The sequence below is a fragment of the Pristiophorus japonicus genome, chromosome 13 (assembly GCF_044704955.1).
Source record: "Pristiophorus japonicus isolate sPriJap1 chromosome 13, sPriJap1.hap1, whole genome shotgun sequence".
NCBI classification, from domain to species: Eukaryota; Metazoa; Chordata; class Chondrichthyes; family Pristiophoridae; genus Pristiophorus; species Pristiophorus japonicus.
In genome coordinates this window covers 41,969,858-41,985,125 of record NC_091989.1, presented here as the reverse complement: position 1 = coordinate 41,985,125, position 15,268 = coordinate 41,969,858, and the positions used below count along the sequence as shown (strand labels likewise).

The window sequence follows — 15,268 nt, the reverse complement described above, 5'->3', positions numbered from 1 at the left end:
GTATAACACCATCCATTTCTTTAGGTTAGAGAATCCTTAGAAAGCTTTGCAACAGTGACAATGTTTTCAGCTTGTGACCCTAATTTAGCAAGTCCTGAAATATTTAGGCAACAAAGTTATTTTACTTCCATCAGTCATTAGGGATTATTTTATGGTTCGCAGAATTTAAATATGGTTTTACTTTTAAATCATAAGATTTAAAAAAAAAAACAGTACTTGTAACCTGTCCTACCTTCATTCTTTGTCCAAAAGAAAATGTTTATACAACAACTTTTATCAATAAAATACTCATTCAATTTACAAACACACATTTCACCATACAAAATGCATTCAAAAAAATTCAACTGCTAGCCAGCTTCCCCAATGTTGGCAGAGTCTTGCTGTTACAAATACCCTATACACCTCGACAATCACTGAACACAAAAAAGTTATGAAAGCATAATTTAGGGAATATGCAACAAACAAATTGCAGCACATTTATTCCTTCCCAAAGTACAGTTTTAAACTGATGTGCCTGTGGTGAACCAAACATTTGTTCTATAGTTATAACACTTTACAAATTTCAGTTTCAAACCAGTTCAGCTGCTTATAAAAGTTACTACAAAGCAAATCTGTACACTTTCTACAATAAATTAAAAAACACAAATGCAGGCACAAATTCTTTAAAAAATTGTGTACAGGTCCCATAGTAAATCACAGCAGAAAAGAAATGTAATATTAAAATACCCCTCACAAAGTAAAAAAAGTTACAAGTTTGAAGTGAATTCATATACAATTATACACAGGCTACAAAACCACTTAGTACAACAAGCACTCCAGCATCAGGTATTCTGGGCAGTAAGTGACAATTTTTTGGGGGTAACCTTGGGGAAAAAAGCTGCATTTCATAAATACCCCAAATCAAACCTGCACGCCAGTTTCCCTTTTAACATTCCTTCTCTAAGTATTTTAGAAATATTACTTTAAATGCTATTTAAGGATAATGCTATATTTTGGTAAATCATTTTTTCAGCACCATGAATTGAATCAAACTTAAAGCAGCGATACAGAAGGCAAGGTGTTCATTTAATATTGCACTAAGCTAGCAAGTTCAAGGTCAAGACTTCAGCCAGACTGGGCAAGAGGAAAAATAAAAATAGGTTAAAGAAAAATAAACTCTCACCCACCTACCACAGTAATAGGATGCACTCTTTAAACTAACCCATCCACAGAACAGTATTAGAATGCTCTGCTTCTCTCATCTTCAAATTGTTCAGATGTGATAAATCTATGGTTTTTGATAGTATAAAGTATATGATTTTTTTAAATTGTGAAAGTGAAAGGTACTTTGCTTTCTGGGTAAGATAGGTATTATAAGTCTTTTCACATGCATTGGTTGGCATTACAATTATAATTAGCACCAGTTAAAATTGTTGAAAAGCGAACTTTTTAAAGGGAGTTTTTGAATAAAACCTAGAGTGATAGAAGTACACTGAGGGGAAACGTTATTCTGATAAACAAGCATGTGTTTGATTTTTAATATTATGAAACACAACCCAACCTAAAATGTATAACAAACTTGAGAATCAAAGCTTCTTTTGGTAAGAGAAATACAAAAGTTCATTTTACTGCTCTATTGCACACCATTTAAAGTTATCTTGATTTTGACCATTAACTTTTCAGCGTATTCTGCACCAAAACTACCTGCTGTATGGTACTTGGTTACATCAACAAGTTTTTTCTATTTTTATTTAATAAGTTACAGAACATACAGATTATATAAAAAAAAAGTACCAGAAACAGATTGTAACCAATTTTGACTAACAGAATAATTTAGGATGTGGAGCAATGTACAAGTATTTACAGCATTTTCCCCAAAACCTATAAACACTATGAACAAGTTAATTCTGCCAAAAAATTACAGTGGAAAGTTTGTATGTTTACAAGAAAGAAAATGATGTACAAAAAACATAATTACAGCTGGCAGTGAATCAGCAGGTGCCATCGTTTCTCTAAGCACAACTACTGGAACAATGATTGAGACAACAGTGGAAAGTAAAGTACATTCTTTAAGAATTGAGAAATGGTTCTGTAAAGCTTTCTTGGTTTTAACTACAAGCTAGATGGGTATATCTCCCACGCTTGACACATTTTCAATCAATGTCACTAAAGTCACTGGTTTGTTCACCTTGGACTTTGCTTCGATGGAGCACTGCCCGATCAAAAGCAATGCGAACAGATTTCCGAATGGAAGAAGTTCGGCCTTCCATCATTTTTATTTTGTCTATGGTTTCATCAATACCAAGTGGAACCATTTTGGATTTCGGAAGCCACTGCCTGTTGAATAAAAAAAAAAGGCTTTTAAAATAATGTATTTACCATTTCAGTTGGTCAGCTATAACATCAGTTAAAATATAATGGCCCCAAGTTTCCACACGTGGCAAAACAGGTGCCCCTCCGAGCTGGGCGCCCGTTTTTCGCGCCGAAAATGGCGCCCGAAAAAAACCGCGCTATTCTCGAGCGCTTTGCAGCTCGATGTCTGCTTGGCGTGGCGCCCAGGGGGCGGAGCCTACCACTCGCGCCGATTTTGTAAGTAGGAGGGGGCGGGTACAATTTAAATGAGTTTTTTTCGTGCCGGCAACCCTGCGCGTGCGCGTTGGAGCGTTTGCGCACGCGCAGTGTGAAGGAAACATTGGCACTCGGCCATTTTAAAAAGTGCTGCAGAAAAAGTGAACATTTGTTTATTGAACCCTTGCAAAGGCTTGTATTTTAATTTTCTTGATATTTCTGTGTGCGAGGGTGAGGGAGTGCATTCTGTAATTAAAGATAGACTGTGATAAACGCGACACATGCACTTGTTTGAGACTATTCAAATTCTTTGTAGCTGTTCAATTTTTAACATTTTTTAATAAAACCACATTGCCCTTCCATGATCAGCACTGAGGCTTCCTGCAGCCTTCTCCCTGCCGTCGGTCAGTCCCGACGGCAAACCGCTGCCTGAAAGGCCTGCCTGAAGCACTTTCACACAGGTAGGAACATGGTTTATTTAATCTTTTCTTTGCTTATAAATTTTTATTCAGGTTGGATTTATTTGTATAATATTTGTATAAGTATAACTAAGGATTTATTGTAGAATGTAATGACTTCCCTTCCCCGCCCCCCACCTCATTCCCGACGCCTAATTTGTAACCTGCGCCTGATTTTTTAATGTGTAGACAAGGTTTTTTCAAGCCTACAAAAATCTTCACTTGCTCCATTCTAAGTTAGTTTGGAGTACGTTTTCACTGTGGAAACTTTCAAATCAGGAGTCAGTGGCCGGACACGCCCCCTTTTGAAAAAAAAATTCTGTTCAAAAGTGAAACTGTTCTACCTGAATAGAACTGCAGAAAAATTAAATGTGGAGAATTGCGATTTCTAAGATACGACGTTCTCCACCAGTTGCTCCTAAAAATCAGGAGCAAATCATGTGGAAACTTGGGGTCATAAAAACTAGTGGGCAGATCTTTAATGTTAAAATAATGGTTAGAAAAACAAAGTTTCTAAAAACAAAATTTAAAAAGCAAAAATATTCAAATGCATTAATGGCATTTGGAAAATAACATTTTAGATAGTTGAGAGGAAGATGACAAATGTAATCAGGGTGATGTGATCTTCTAAATGATGTTATAATTTGTCAATACCAACATTTTAATTGAGACACCTATAGGGCATTTCAAATAGTATTTTAATTCAATTTTCTCTCTCCCTCTTCAAGAAAAGATATGGTGACTAATGCTAGAATCCTATTTGTGTAGTGGTTATTTTACTGAACTCAAGTTCAAATCCCACCATAGCAGATTGAATTCAGTTTCAAAAATTTGGAAATAAAAAGCTGGCATCAGTAAAAGTGACCACAAAGCTGTTGGATTGTTATAAAAAGCCAATTGGTTATAAAACTTTAGTAAGCAGCCTCTATCTTCGTGTGGGAGCTTGGACAGTGTCAACCGGTTGTCTGACTGTGAGGAAGGGGTGGGACCACCACTAACAAATCTGAGCCTTCCTTACCCAAAGTCCCTACAGACATTATTTCTAACAGGGACATTGCACAGCAATCAGGAGCTTAAACCCATATTAATGCTTCCCTTATGAGGCTAAGTATAGTCTCTCACTGTTGTCCCTACCATCAGCTACCACAAAACAGACCAAGGAGTGATCGGTGTGCTCAGAACCCCTTCATAAAGTGCATTTACATGCAAAGCTGTCAGGAGAGCACTCAACAATACAAAATGGTTGTGCAATTTCCTGGTATCACAGCAGCACTGTCTTTTCCCATTACCAGAGGAATGAGTTGTTGTACATAGTAATACAGGCACTCATCTCAGAATATTACCATAGTTTGAACATTTTCCAGTGATGACATTTATATAATAGTTACTCAAACAAAAAAAAGCACTTCATAAAGCACTTCATATAGAAAAAGATGGAATGAAGTTAAGCTATGGAACCAATGTTTTGGGATTCAGTTGACTTTCAGGAAATAAAGATTTGTTCTTGCAGTTGATAATGCCTTTGGAAATTCAATTTATTTTTGCAATCGACTAGAGTTTAATACAAAGAATATTTCCCAATGTTTATATTAATTCACAGTTTAAGCACTTTTGTGAATGTTATATGATTTACAATTATTATTTATTTATTTATTTATTTATTTATTTATTTATTTATTTATTTATTTATTTATTTTATTTATTAAGATTCAGCATGGCAAATTAAATCTACAGAAATTTAGAAAGATAGGTTGATACTCAAGGGATTTGTCAGTTTATGGAGGTTGGCCAATAATGTGCCACTCTGTGTAAAAGTTTGCCCCCTACTGACTTTTGTAGTTGCAATGCGAAATGCACAACTTGCAGCTGCTGACGTGGCTTACGAGATGTGTGAATATTTAACAATTATTGGTTAGTAAATTACAGTACAGGTATATTTGACCCATATTTTAAAACTTTTTAATTGCTTAGGGTTTATCAAATGACCATTACACAAAAAAATTGGAAATTAATTAGGCCGTAGAATGGTAGGTTACTTAAAAAAAAATGCAAACTATGTTATAGGTGACTAAACTTCCAGAGGCTGAAAGATCCCAGTGATTTCAAATTTTTCAACTTTTGGAATGTTTATTTGCCACTATCTTAATCGCTAGTGTGTGTATGTATATATATATATATATATATAAAAAAAAAAGGCTTGCATACACAGCATGCCACACTTCAACAAATAACATATATAGTAGACACCTCAAATCGCTGGAGAAATACCACCAATGATGTCTCCGTAAGATCCTGTAAATCCCCGGGAGGACAGATGCACCAATGTTAGCGTCCTCGATCAGGCCAACATCCCCAGCATCGAAGCACTGACCACACTTGACCAGCTCCGTTGGGCGAGTCACATTGTTCACATGCCTGACACAAGACTCCCAAAGCAAGCGCTCCATTCATAACTCCTACACAGCAAGCGAGCCCCAGGTGGACAGAGGAAACGTCCCAAGGACACCCTCAAAGCTTCCTCGATAAAGTGCAACATCCCCGACACCGAGGAGTCCCTGGCCAAAGGCCACCCTAAGTGGAGGAAGAGCATCCGGGAGGGCGCTGAGCACCTCGAGTCTCGTCGCCAAGAGCATGCAGAAAGCAAGCACAAGCAGCGGAAGGAGTGTGCGGCAAAACAGACTCCCCACCCACCCTATCCTTCCATGACTGTCCCACCTGTGACAGAGACAGTAATTCCCGTATTGGACTGTAGTCACCCGAGAACTCACTTTTGGAATGGAAGCAAATCTTCTTGATTTCGAGGGACTGCCTATGATCATGAAAAAATAATGATCTACTCAGTTTCCCAACAAGCCTGCTTCTTTGTCTGGGGCCTCAGCTCTGCTTTTGTGCACTCACTGCATAACTGGAAAGCTAACTTAGTAGCACTACTCTAACATTTCTGTAGTGCTACTTTTGCCTCAGGTGTCAGCTGTGACTCAGCAGTAGCATTCTTGCCCGAGTCACAAGGTTGTGGGCTCAAGGCCCACTCCAGGGATTTGAGCACAACATTAAGGCTGACAGTTCAGTGCAATACAGGTGAGATGTTAAACCGAGGCACTGTCTGCCCTCGCAGGTGGACGTAAAAGAACACATGACACAATTTCAAAGAGCCGTGGTGTTTTTTCCCCCCCCCCTCAGTGTTTATCCCTGAACCACATCACTAAAAAACAGATCATCTCATTGCTGTTTGTGGACCTTGCTGCGTGCAAATTGGCTGTGGTGTTTCCTACTCCTCATCGTACTTAATTGACTGCGAGGGCTTTGGGATATCTGGAGGTTATGAAAAGCGCTTTATAAATGCAAGTTCTTTCTTTTCGAAGTACTTGCACTGCAATGAACAAAAGTTAACTCAACTCATCAGTATAGACAGACAGAAAGTTACCATAGGAGAAAAACTGACTGAGGCTCAATTTAGTTTCTAATATATTGTTTAAGAGGAAGAAAACAACAATATTATAGGAGATTTCTCGATTACTGAGCAACATATTCATTGTTTTTGCAGTATGAAAAATGCAGCATCGGGTTAATCACTTTAGACACTCAATTTATCCTGTTCTAAGTGCCACCTCTAATGGTGTGGCTGAAAATGAAAAACACCAATCCAAAAGATTTCCATAGGGACGATGCACCTACCAGCTTCGCTTGTTATCAAAGAACAGAACAAGGTAAAGCTTCTCCCCAGCTCGCCTTTGCATTTGCTCTCCCACTTTCAGTACATCTAGAGGGGGTACAGGTATAGGCACTCCATTGTGGCGAAAACCACTTCGAGGCATCTTTGGATCAATTACCTAATTAAAAAAGGAGAAAATAAGCTTTTTCTTTAATAAAACAAGCTACAAATTTATTTCTAATAATACCATGAATCAATATTAAAGTGTCAAATTTTAAAGAGAAAGCACAAGAAACTTAAACCTGGGACAAAGTCCATCAGAAAACTTTGAAATATCTGACTGCTTTTAAATTGAAAGGTTTAACCTGGTCCTTTCAACAATGCAACTGAAAAACTTTGGAACTGATTTTCAGTCAATCAAAAGTTGATTTTCAGAAATTTGGGTTTCACATCCAACTGCTTTTTATAATCATAATGTGCACATTGCTAGAAACTTAAATTTCTAAAATAAAATCTTTATTGAGCACTAAAAATAGTGTACATATAGACCACAAACAGACCAGATATCATTGGGCAGAATGTTTTGTGTTACTTGTTCAACTTTGAATATGTCTGCATGTCTAATGGTTCTAAATTGCTTCCAAAAATGTGCCAAGTTGTTATAGCTTTGTGTATACAAATACAGAAATTTAATACATACAACAGTAACATTTCTATATTATAAAGCCATGTCCCAGGAAACTCAGCCCTGAAGCAATTAATATTCTTTTGAGATACTTCACAATACAAGTTATTGAACTTTCAGACCATTAATAAAACTCAGTAATCTGATAGTTTTTGCATAATTCTAATTTGTGCACCATAGACCAGTTGTTGAAATTGAAATTATGAAAGATAAACTTAGCAATATCACGTGGTATTATTTATAAACATATCACTAATGCATGTGGTTTAATGTTTAAATTCATATCACTGCATCAATGTGTTAGAAACATAGAAATATAAAAAATAGGTGCAGGAGTAGGCCATTCGGCCCTTTGAGCCTGCACCACCATTCAATACGATCATGGCTGATCATTCCCTCATTACCCCTTTCCTGCTTTCTCTCCATATCCGTTGATCCCCTTAGCCGTAAGGGCCATATCTAACTCCCTCTTGAATATATCCAATGAAATGGCATCAACAACTCTCTGCGGCAGGGAATTCAACAGGTTAACAACTCAGTGAAGAAGTTTCTCTTCATCTCAATCCTAAATGGCTTACCCCTTATCCTAAGACTATGTCCCCTGGTTCAGGACTTCCCCAACATCGGGAACATTCTTCCCGCCTCTAACCTGTCCAGTCCCGTCAGAATCTGATACGTTTCTATGAGATCCCCTTGCATCCTTCTAAACTCCAGTGAATAAAGGCCCAGTTGATCCAGTCTCTCCTCATATGACAGTCCAGCTATTCCTGGAAACCGTCTGGTGAACCTTCGCTGCACTCCCTCAATAGCAAGAAAGTCCTTCCTCAGATTAGGAGACCAAAACTGAACACAATATTCCAGGTGAGGCCTCACTAAGGCCCTGTACAACTGCAGTAAGACCTCCCTGCTCCTATAATCAAATCCCCTACCTATGAAGGCCAACATACCATTTGCCTTCTTCACTACCTGCTGTACCTGCATGCACACTTTCAGTGACTGATGAACCATGACACCCAGGTCTCGTTGCACCTCCCCTTTTCCTAATCTGCCGCCATCCAGATAATATTCTGCCTTCGTGTTTTTGCCCCCAAAATGGATAACCTCACATTTATCCACATTATACTGCATCTGCCATGCATTTGCCCACTCACCTAACCTGTCCAAATCACCCTGCAGCCTCTTCGTGTCCTCCTCACAGCTCACACCTCCACCCAGTTTAGTGTAATCTGCAAACTTGGAGATATTACACTCAATTCCTTCATCTAAATCGTTAGTGTATATTGTAAAGAGCTGAGGTCCCAGCACTCAGCCCTGCAGCACTCCACGAGTCACTGCCTGCCATTCTGAAAAGGACCCGTTTATCCCGACTCTCTGCTTCCTGTCTGCCAACCAGTTCTCTATCCACGTCAGTATATTACCCCCAATACCATGTGTTTTGATTTTGCACAACAATCTCTTGTGCAGGACCTTGTCAAAAGCCTTTTGAAAGTCCAAATACACCACATCCACTGGTTCTCCCTTGTCTACTCTGCTAGTTACATCCTCAAAAAATTCTAGAAGACTCATCAAGCACGATTTCCTTTTCATAAATCCATGCTGACTTGGATCGATCCCGTCACTGCTTTCCAAATGCGCTGCTATTTCATCTCTAATGATTGATTGCAATATTTTCCCCACTACTGATGTCAGGCTAACCGGTCTATAATTACCCGTTTTCTCTCTCCCTCCTTTTTTAAAAAGTGGTGTTACATTAGCTACCCTTCAGTCCATAGGAACTGATCCAGAGTCGATAGACTGTTGGAAAATGATCACCAATGCATCCACTATTTCTAGGGCCACTTCCTTAAGTACTCTGGTATGCAGACTATCAGGCCCCAGGGATTTATCAGCCTTCAATCCCATCAATTTCCCTAACACAATTTCCCGCCTAATAAGGATATCCTTCAGTTCCTCCTTCTCACTAGACCTACTGTACCCAATACACTCGGAAGATTATTTGTGTCTTCCTTCGTGAAGACAGAACCGAAGTATGTGTTCAACTGGTCTGCCATTTCTTTGTTCCCCATTATAAATTCACCTGAATCCAACTGCAAGGGACCTATGTTTGTCTTTACTAATCTCTTTCTCTTCACCTATTTATAGAAGCTTTTGCAGTCAGTTTTTATGTTCCCTGCAAGCTTCCTTTCGTACTCTATTTTCCCCCTCTTAATTAAACCCTTAGTCTTCCTCTGTTGAATTCTAAATTTCTCCCAATCCTCAGGTTTGTTGCTTTTTCTAGCCAAATTATATGCCTCTTCTTTGGCTTTAACACTATCCATAATTTCCCTTGTTAGCCATGGTTGAGCCACCTTCCCCATTTTATTTTTACTCCAGACAGGCATGTACAATTGCTGAAGTTTTTTCCTTTTCTCTATGGTCTTATTTGTCACACATGACCAACTGAAAGGTGAACAAATAACCTATTGCCAAGCCTGCATTCCATAATTATCAATGAGGTGCAAGACAGTCCAGTGAGACTTCCCTTCCAATCTTTATCTCTCTATGTAGGAAGTATCGAGCATTCACTTTGTTAAGCTGTGACTAAGATATATGAAGGAAGAAGTTCACTATCGCCCCGTTTGGGGCGTTAACTTCCCCACCAGGCGCTAACGATTTCAAACTATTAAAAATGACAGTGTTTGCATTGAAGTGGACCTCCTGCAACTGTCGGTGTTTTCGCCCGGCGCTGCTGCAGGGCACGGAAGGCAATTTCAGGTCTGGGGCGCTACCGGGGCGATGCGCATGGTGATGATGTCACGATCTCTGGGAGAAAAAGATCGGGCGCAACACCGTCACAAAACACCCGCCGAATGTGATGTGAGTCGATGTCATCACCTGCGTCTGATCGCAAAGCTATTTGCGTCCTATTAGCACCCCCCTGGGGAAACGAATGGGAGGCGCAAAGGCACCCAATTTCACCCCCAACTGTGTTTTTTTTTTAAATATTGGGCCTGAAATTACGGTGGTCGACTGCGTACGATGTCGAAAGCCTTCTGAAAAGCCCTGCACGTTCTGGACTTCTGCATTCGCTTCACGAAAACCAAGAACTTGTGATCTGTCAAGGCAATTCGCATCAACTGTAAAAAAAAAAAACTTGCTGGCGCAGCCCAACTACTGCCCACGAAATCATTGCGCCTGGTAAAAGCAGGCACGAGACCTTTTACCAATGAAGGGGTTAAAATACATTTTTTTTAAATTATTAAAACCTACACATACATTTTAAATGAGTTTAGGCAAATTTTGGCCTGTTTAAAATTATTTTTCAAATAATTAAAATTTTATTTTAAATGTTTAATTAAAGGGTCTTTTAATTAATTTTGCACATGGGAATATTTTTAAAGTGTTGTGAATTCTTATTTATTTGGGGATTTCCAATATGCTTATGGGGATTCCGTACCCAAATGGAATCCCCATAAGCATTATAGGAATCCCCCTTTTTGATTGGTTGACTGGGCCCACTTGCAAACCACGTGTGCCACTGGGATCCATGGGTCTTTATGCAGGTGTACACCTGCAGGCCAGAGAAGGGAACTCTTCACAGCTGTGGAGCCAGGAGGTAAATATGGAAATATTTTACGGGTTGGAGGCGTACTCAGATTGCAAATTCAGGGCCATTGTATCCTCAACCTTTTTCCCACTATTCTGACATACTGCATTGGAACCCGTACTCAGTAGACTGAAATGCCATTCCTGAAGCAAGCTAAAGCATTTTTGGTTTTATTTCTACTTCACCATAATAAACATTTAACTCACCAATGCTGGGTATGATGGATAACCACTACACTTTGCCCAAATCAACTTTAAAGGCTCCAAGGTAGAACTGGAATCTGCAGAAGTCCACATAGTGTTTTTTTGGCCAACCTCTAGAAAAAAAAAATAATTCTGTACTGTCTAAAACCATGCATTTTTAAACAAAAGAAGTCTCGCTCCTCACAACTTTCAAGACAGGTTTCAATAAATGACCAAACAAATCAAATTCTAGCTATTGAGTATATTTAGATGAAAATTTTACATTGCATTATTACCTCGCTGGCAGACTCAGGAAATGACAGAATGGAGCGTTTAAAAGAACTAACCCCTTTGCTATCTCTAAATAACAAACCTTTAACATACATTCTTTCACATCCAGGGGAGCTCTACCAAAGAGCCAACAGCCCTCCGCTGTGCTGTATTATTCTATGATTTCCACCATCCATTTGGAGGCGGGGGGGGGGGGGGGGGGAAGGAAAGAGACGGGGTCAATTTCCAAAGAGTAGAGATTCATTGTCTGAGAACCAACTTTTCAGCCAATTAAATATTAAAAAGACTGAGTCATGCCAGACATGACAAATTGATACATAAAAATCTGGAGACATTGCTGAGCAAATATCCATTTCTTGGCCCAAGTTTCCACATGATTTGCTCCTGATTTTTTAGGAGCAACTGGTGTAGAACGGAGTATCTTAGAAATCGGAATTCTCGTCATTTAGTTTGCTCCAGTTCTAGTCAGTTAGAACAGTTTCACTTTGGAACAGAATTTTTTTTTTTTCAAAAGGGGGCGTGTCCGGCCACTTACGCCTGTTTCAAAGTTTCGTCAGTGAAAACTTACTCCAAACTAACTTAGAATGGAGTAAGTGAAGATTTTTGTACGCTCGAAAAAATCTTGTCGACACTTCAGAAAATCAGGCATAGGTTACAAATAAGGCGTAGGGAACGGTGGGGGGAGGGGTGGGGGGGGGGAGTTTAAAAGGGAAGTTTACAAACATTAAACACTACAGTTTTACAAATAAAGAGCCATCATCAATAATAAATGATAAATACATCAATCAATTAAAAAGAAATAATTTTTTTTTTAAATCAATAAATAAAACATTTTCTACTAACCGACTGCAGCACCGGGAGCCCCCTCCCCCCAGTGTGTCTCTGACAGGAGGGGGGGGGGGAAAGAAAGGAGGAGGAGGAGGAGGAGGAAGAAAGAAAGAAAGAAAGGAGGAGGAAGAAAGAAAGAAAGAAAGGAGGAGGAAGAAAGAAAGAAAGAAAGAAAGGAGGAGGAGGAAGAAAGAAAGAAAGAAAGGAGGAGGAGGAAGAAAGAAAGGGGAGGAGGGAGGAGGGAGGAGGAGGAGGAGGAGGAGGAGGAGGAGGAGGAGGAGGAGGAAGAAAGGAGGAGGAGGAGGAAGAAAGGAGGAGGAGGAGGAGGAGGAAGAAAGGAGGAGGAGGAGAGGAAGAAAGGAGGAGGAGGAGGAGGAAGAGAAGAAAGAAAGGAGGAGGAGGAGGAGGAGGAGAAGAAGAAAGAAAGGAGGAGGAGGAAAGGAGGAGGAGGAGAAGAAAGGAGGAGGAAGAAAGGAGGAGGAAGAGGAGAAGAAAGGAGGAGGAGGAGGAAGAAAGGAGGAGGAGGAGGAGGGGAAGAAAGGAGGAGGAGGAGAGGAAGAAAGGAGGAGGAGGAGGAGGAAGAGAAGAAAGAAAGGAGGAGGAGGAGGAGGAGGAGAAGAAGAAAGAAAGGAGGAGGAGGAAAGGAGGAGGAGGAGAAGAAAGGAGGAGGAAGAAAGGAGGAGGAAGAGGAGAAGAAAGGAGGAGGAAGAAGAGGAGGAGGAGGAGGAGGAGGAGGAGGAGGAGGAGGAGGAGGAAGAAAGGAGGAGGAGGAAGAAAGGAGGAAGAAAGGAGGAGGAGGAGGAGGAGGAAGAAAGGAGGAGGAGGAGGAGGAGAAGAAAGGAGGAGGAGGAGAAGGAGGAGAAGAAAGAAAGGAGGAGGAGAAGGAGGAGAAGAAAGAAAGGAGGAGGAGAAGGAGGAGAAGAAAGAAAGGAGGAGGAGAAGGAGGAGAAGAAAGAAAGGAGGAGGAGAAGAAAGAAAGGAGGAGAAGAAAGAGAAGGAGGAGGAGAAGAAAGAAAGGAGGAGGAGGAGGAGGAGGAAGAAAGGAGGAGGAGGAGGAGGAGGGAAAGGAGGAGGAGGAGGAGGGGAAGAAAAGGAGGAGGAAGAAAGGAGGAGGAGAAGAAAGGAGGAGGGAAAAAAAGAGCGGAGGAGGAGGAGGAGGAGGAGGAGGAGGAGGAGGAGGAGGAGGAGGAGGAGGAGGAGGGGGGGGGGGGTGAATGAAAGGAGGAGGGGGGGGGGAAGAAAGGAGGGAGGAGGAGGGGGTGAAGGGAGGAGGAGGGTGGAAACGGAGGAGGGGGTGAAACGGAGGAGGGGTGAAACGGAGGAGGAGGTGAAACGGAGGAGGGGGTGAAACGGAGGAGGGGGTGAAACGGAGGAGGGGTGAAACGGAGGAGGGGGTGAAACGGAGGAGGGGTGAAACGGAGGGGTGAAACGGAGGAGGGGTGAAAACTGGGAGGGGGTGAAACGGAGGAGGGGTGAAACGGAGGAGGGGTGAAACGGAGAGAGGGTGAAACGGAGGAGGGTCTTGAAACGGAGGAGGGAGTGAAACGGAGGAGGGGTGAAACGGAGGAGGGGTGAAACAGGAGGAGGGCGTGAAACGGAGGAGGGGTGAAACGGAGAGGGGGTGAAACGGAGGAGGGGGGGTGAAACGGAGGAGGGGTGAAACGGAGGAGGGGTGAAACGGAGGAGGGGTGAAACGGAGGAGGGTGAAACGGAGGAGGGGGAAACGGAGGAGGGGGGAAACGGAGGAGGGGGAAGCGGAGGGGGGAAACGGAGGAGGGGGGAAACGGAGGAGGGGGGAAACGGAGGAAACGGAGGAGGGGGGAAACGGAGGAGGGGGGAAACGGAGGAGGGGGGGAAAAGGGAGGAGGGGGGAAAAGGGAGGAGGGGGGAAAAGGGAGGAGGGGGGAAAAGGGAGGAGGGGGGAAAAGGGGAGGAGGGGGGAAAAGGGAGGAGGGGGAAAAGGGAGGAGGGGGGAAAAGGGAGGAGGGGGGGAAAAGGGGGAGGGGGGAAAAGGGAGGAGGGGGGAAAAGGGAGGAGGGGGGAAAAGGGAGGAGGGGGGGAAAGGGAGGGAGGGGGGGAAACGGAGGAGGGGGGGAAACGGAGGAGGGGGGGAAACGGAGGAGGGGGGGAAACGGAGGAGGGGGGGAAACGGAGGAGGGGGGGAAACGGAGGAGGGGGGGAAACGGAGGAGGGGGGGAAACGGAGGAGGGGGGGAACGGAGGAGGGGGGAAACGGAGGAGGGGGGGAAACGGAGGAGGGGGGGAAACGGAGGAGGGGGGGAAACGGAGGAGGGGGGGAAACGGAGGAGGGGAGGGAAACGGAGGAGGGGGGGAAACGGAGGAGGGGGGGAAACGGAGGAGGGGGGAAGGAGAGGGGGGGAAGGAGAGGGGGGGAAGGAGAGGGGGGAAGGAGAAGGGGGGAAGGAGAAGGGGGGGGAAGGAGAAGGGGGGGGAAGGAGAAGGGGGGGAAGGAGAAGGGGGGGGAAGGAGAAGGGGGGGGGAAGGAGAAGGGGGGGGGAAGGAGAGGGGGGGGGAAGGAGAAGGGGGGGGAAGGAGAAGGGGGGGGGAAGGAGAAGGGGTGGGGAAGGAGAAGGGGGGGGAGAGAGAAGGGGGGGGAAGGAGAAGGGGGGGGAAGGAGAAGGGGGGGAAGGAGAAGGGGGGGAAGGAGAAGGGGGGGGAAGGAGAAGGGGGGGGGGAAGGAGAAGGGGGGGGGGGAGAAGGGGGGGGAGAGGGGGGGGGGAGAGAAGGGGGGGGGAAGGAGAAGGGGGGGGAAGGAGAAGGGGGGGGGAGAGAGGGGGGGGGAGGAGAAGGGGGGGGGGAAGGGAGAAGGGGGCGGGGAAGGAGAAGGGGGGGGAAGGAGAAGGGGGGGGGAAGGAGAGGGGGAAGGAGAAGGGGGGGAAGGAGAAGGGGGGGAGGAGAAGGGGGGGGAAGGAGAAGGGGGGGGGAAGGAGAAGGGGGGGAGAAGGAGAAGGGGGGAGGGACTGGCGATAGTGGGGGGGTAGGTGATGCAGGGGGGGGGCAAGGAGCAGTGGGGGGGAAG

The 15,268-nt window shown here is 43.5% G+C and overlaps 1 protein-coding gene across 1 annotated transcript in view; it reads right to left on the bottom strand.

Annotated features, from left to right (window-relative positions):
• Positions 1–444: 444 nt before the first annotated feature.
• brd1a (bromodomain containing 1a) overlaps positions 445–15,268 on the bottom strand; it is a 45,445-nt gene continuing 30,621 nt past the window's right edge. Inside the window, exons 7-9 of the mRNA XM_070896744.1 lie at positions 11,135–11,244; positions 6,681–6,835; positions 445–2,316 (exon numbers count right to left, since the gene is read on the bottom strand). Of these exons, the coding sequence (XP_070752845.1) occupies positions 2,133–2,316; positions 6,681–6,835; positions 11,135–11,244 (449 nt within the window). The 3' untranslated portion in view covers positions 445–2,132. The remainder of the gene's footprint in view (positions 2,317–6,680; positions 6,836–11,134; positions 11,245–15,268) is intronic.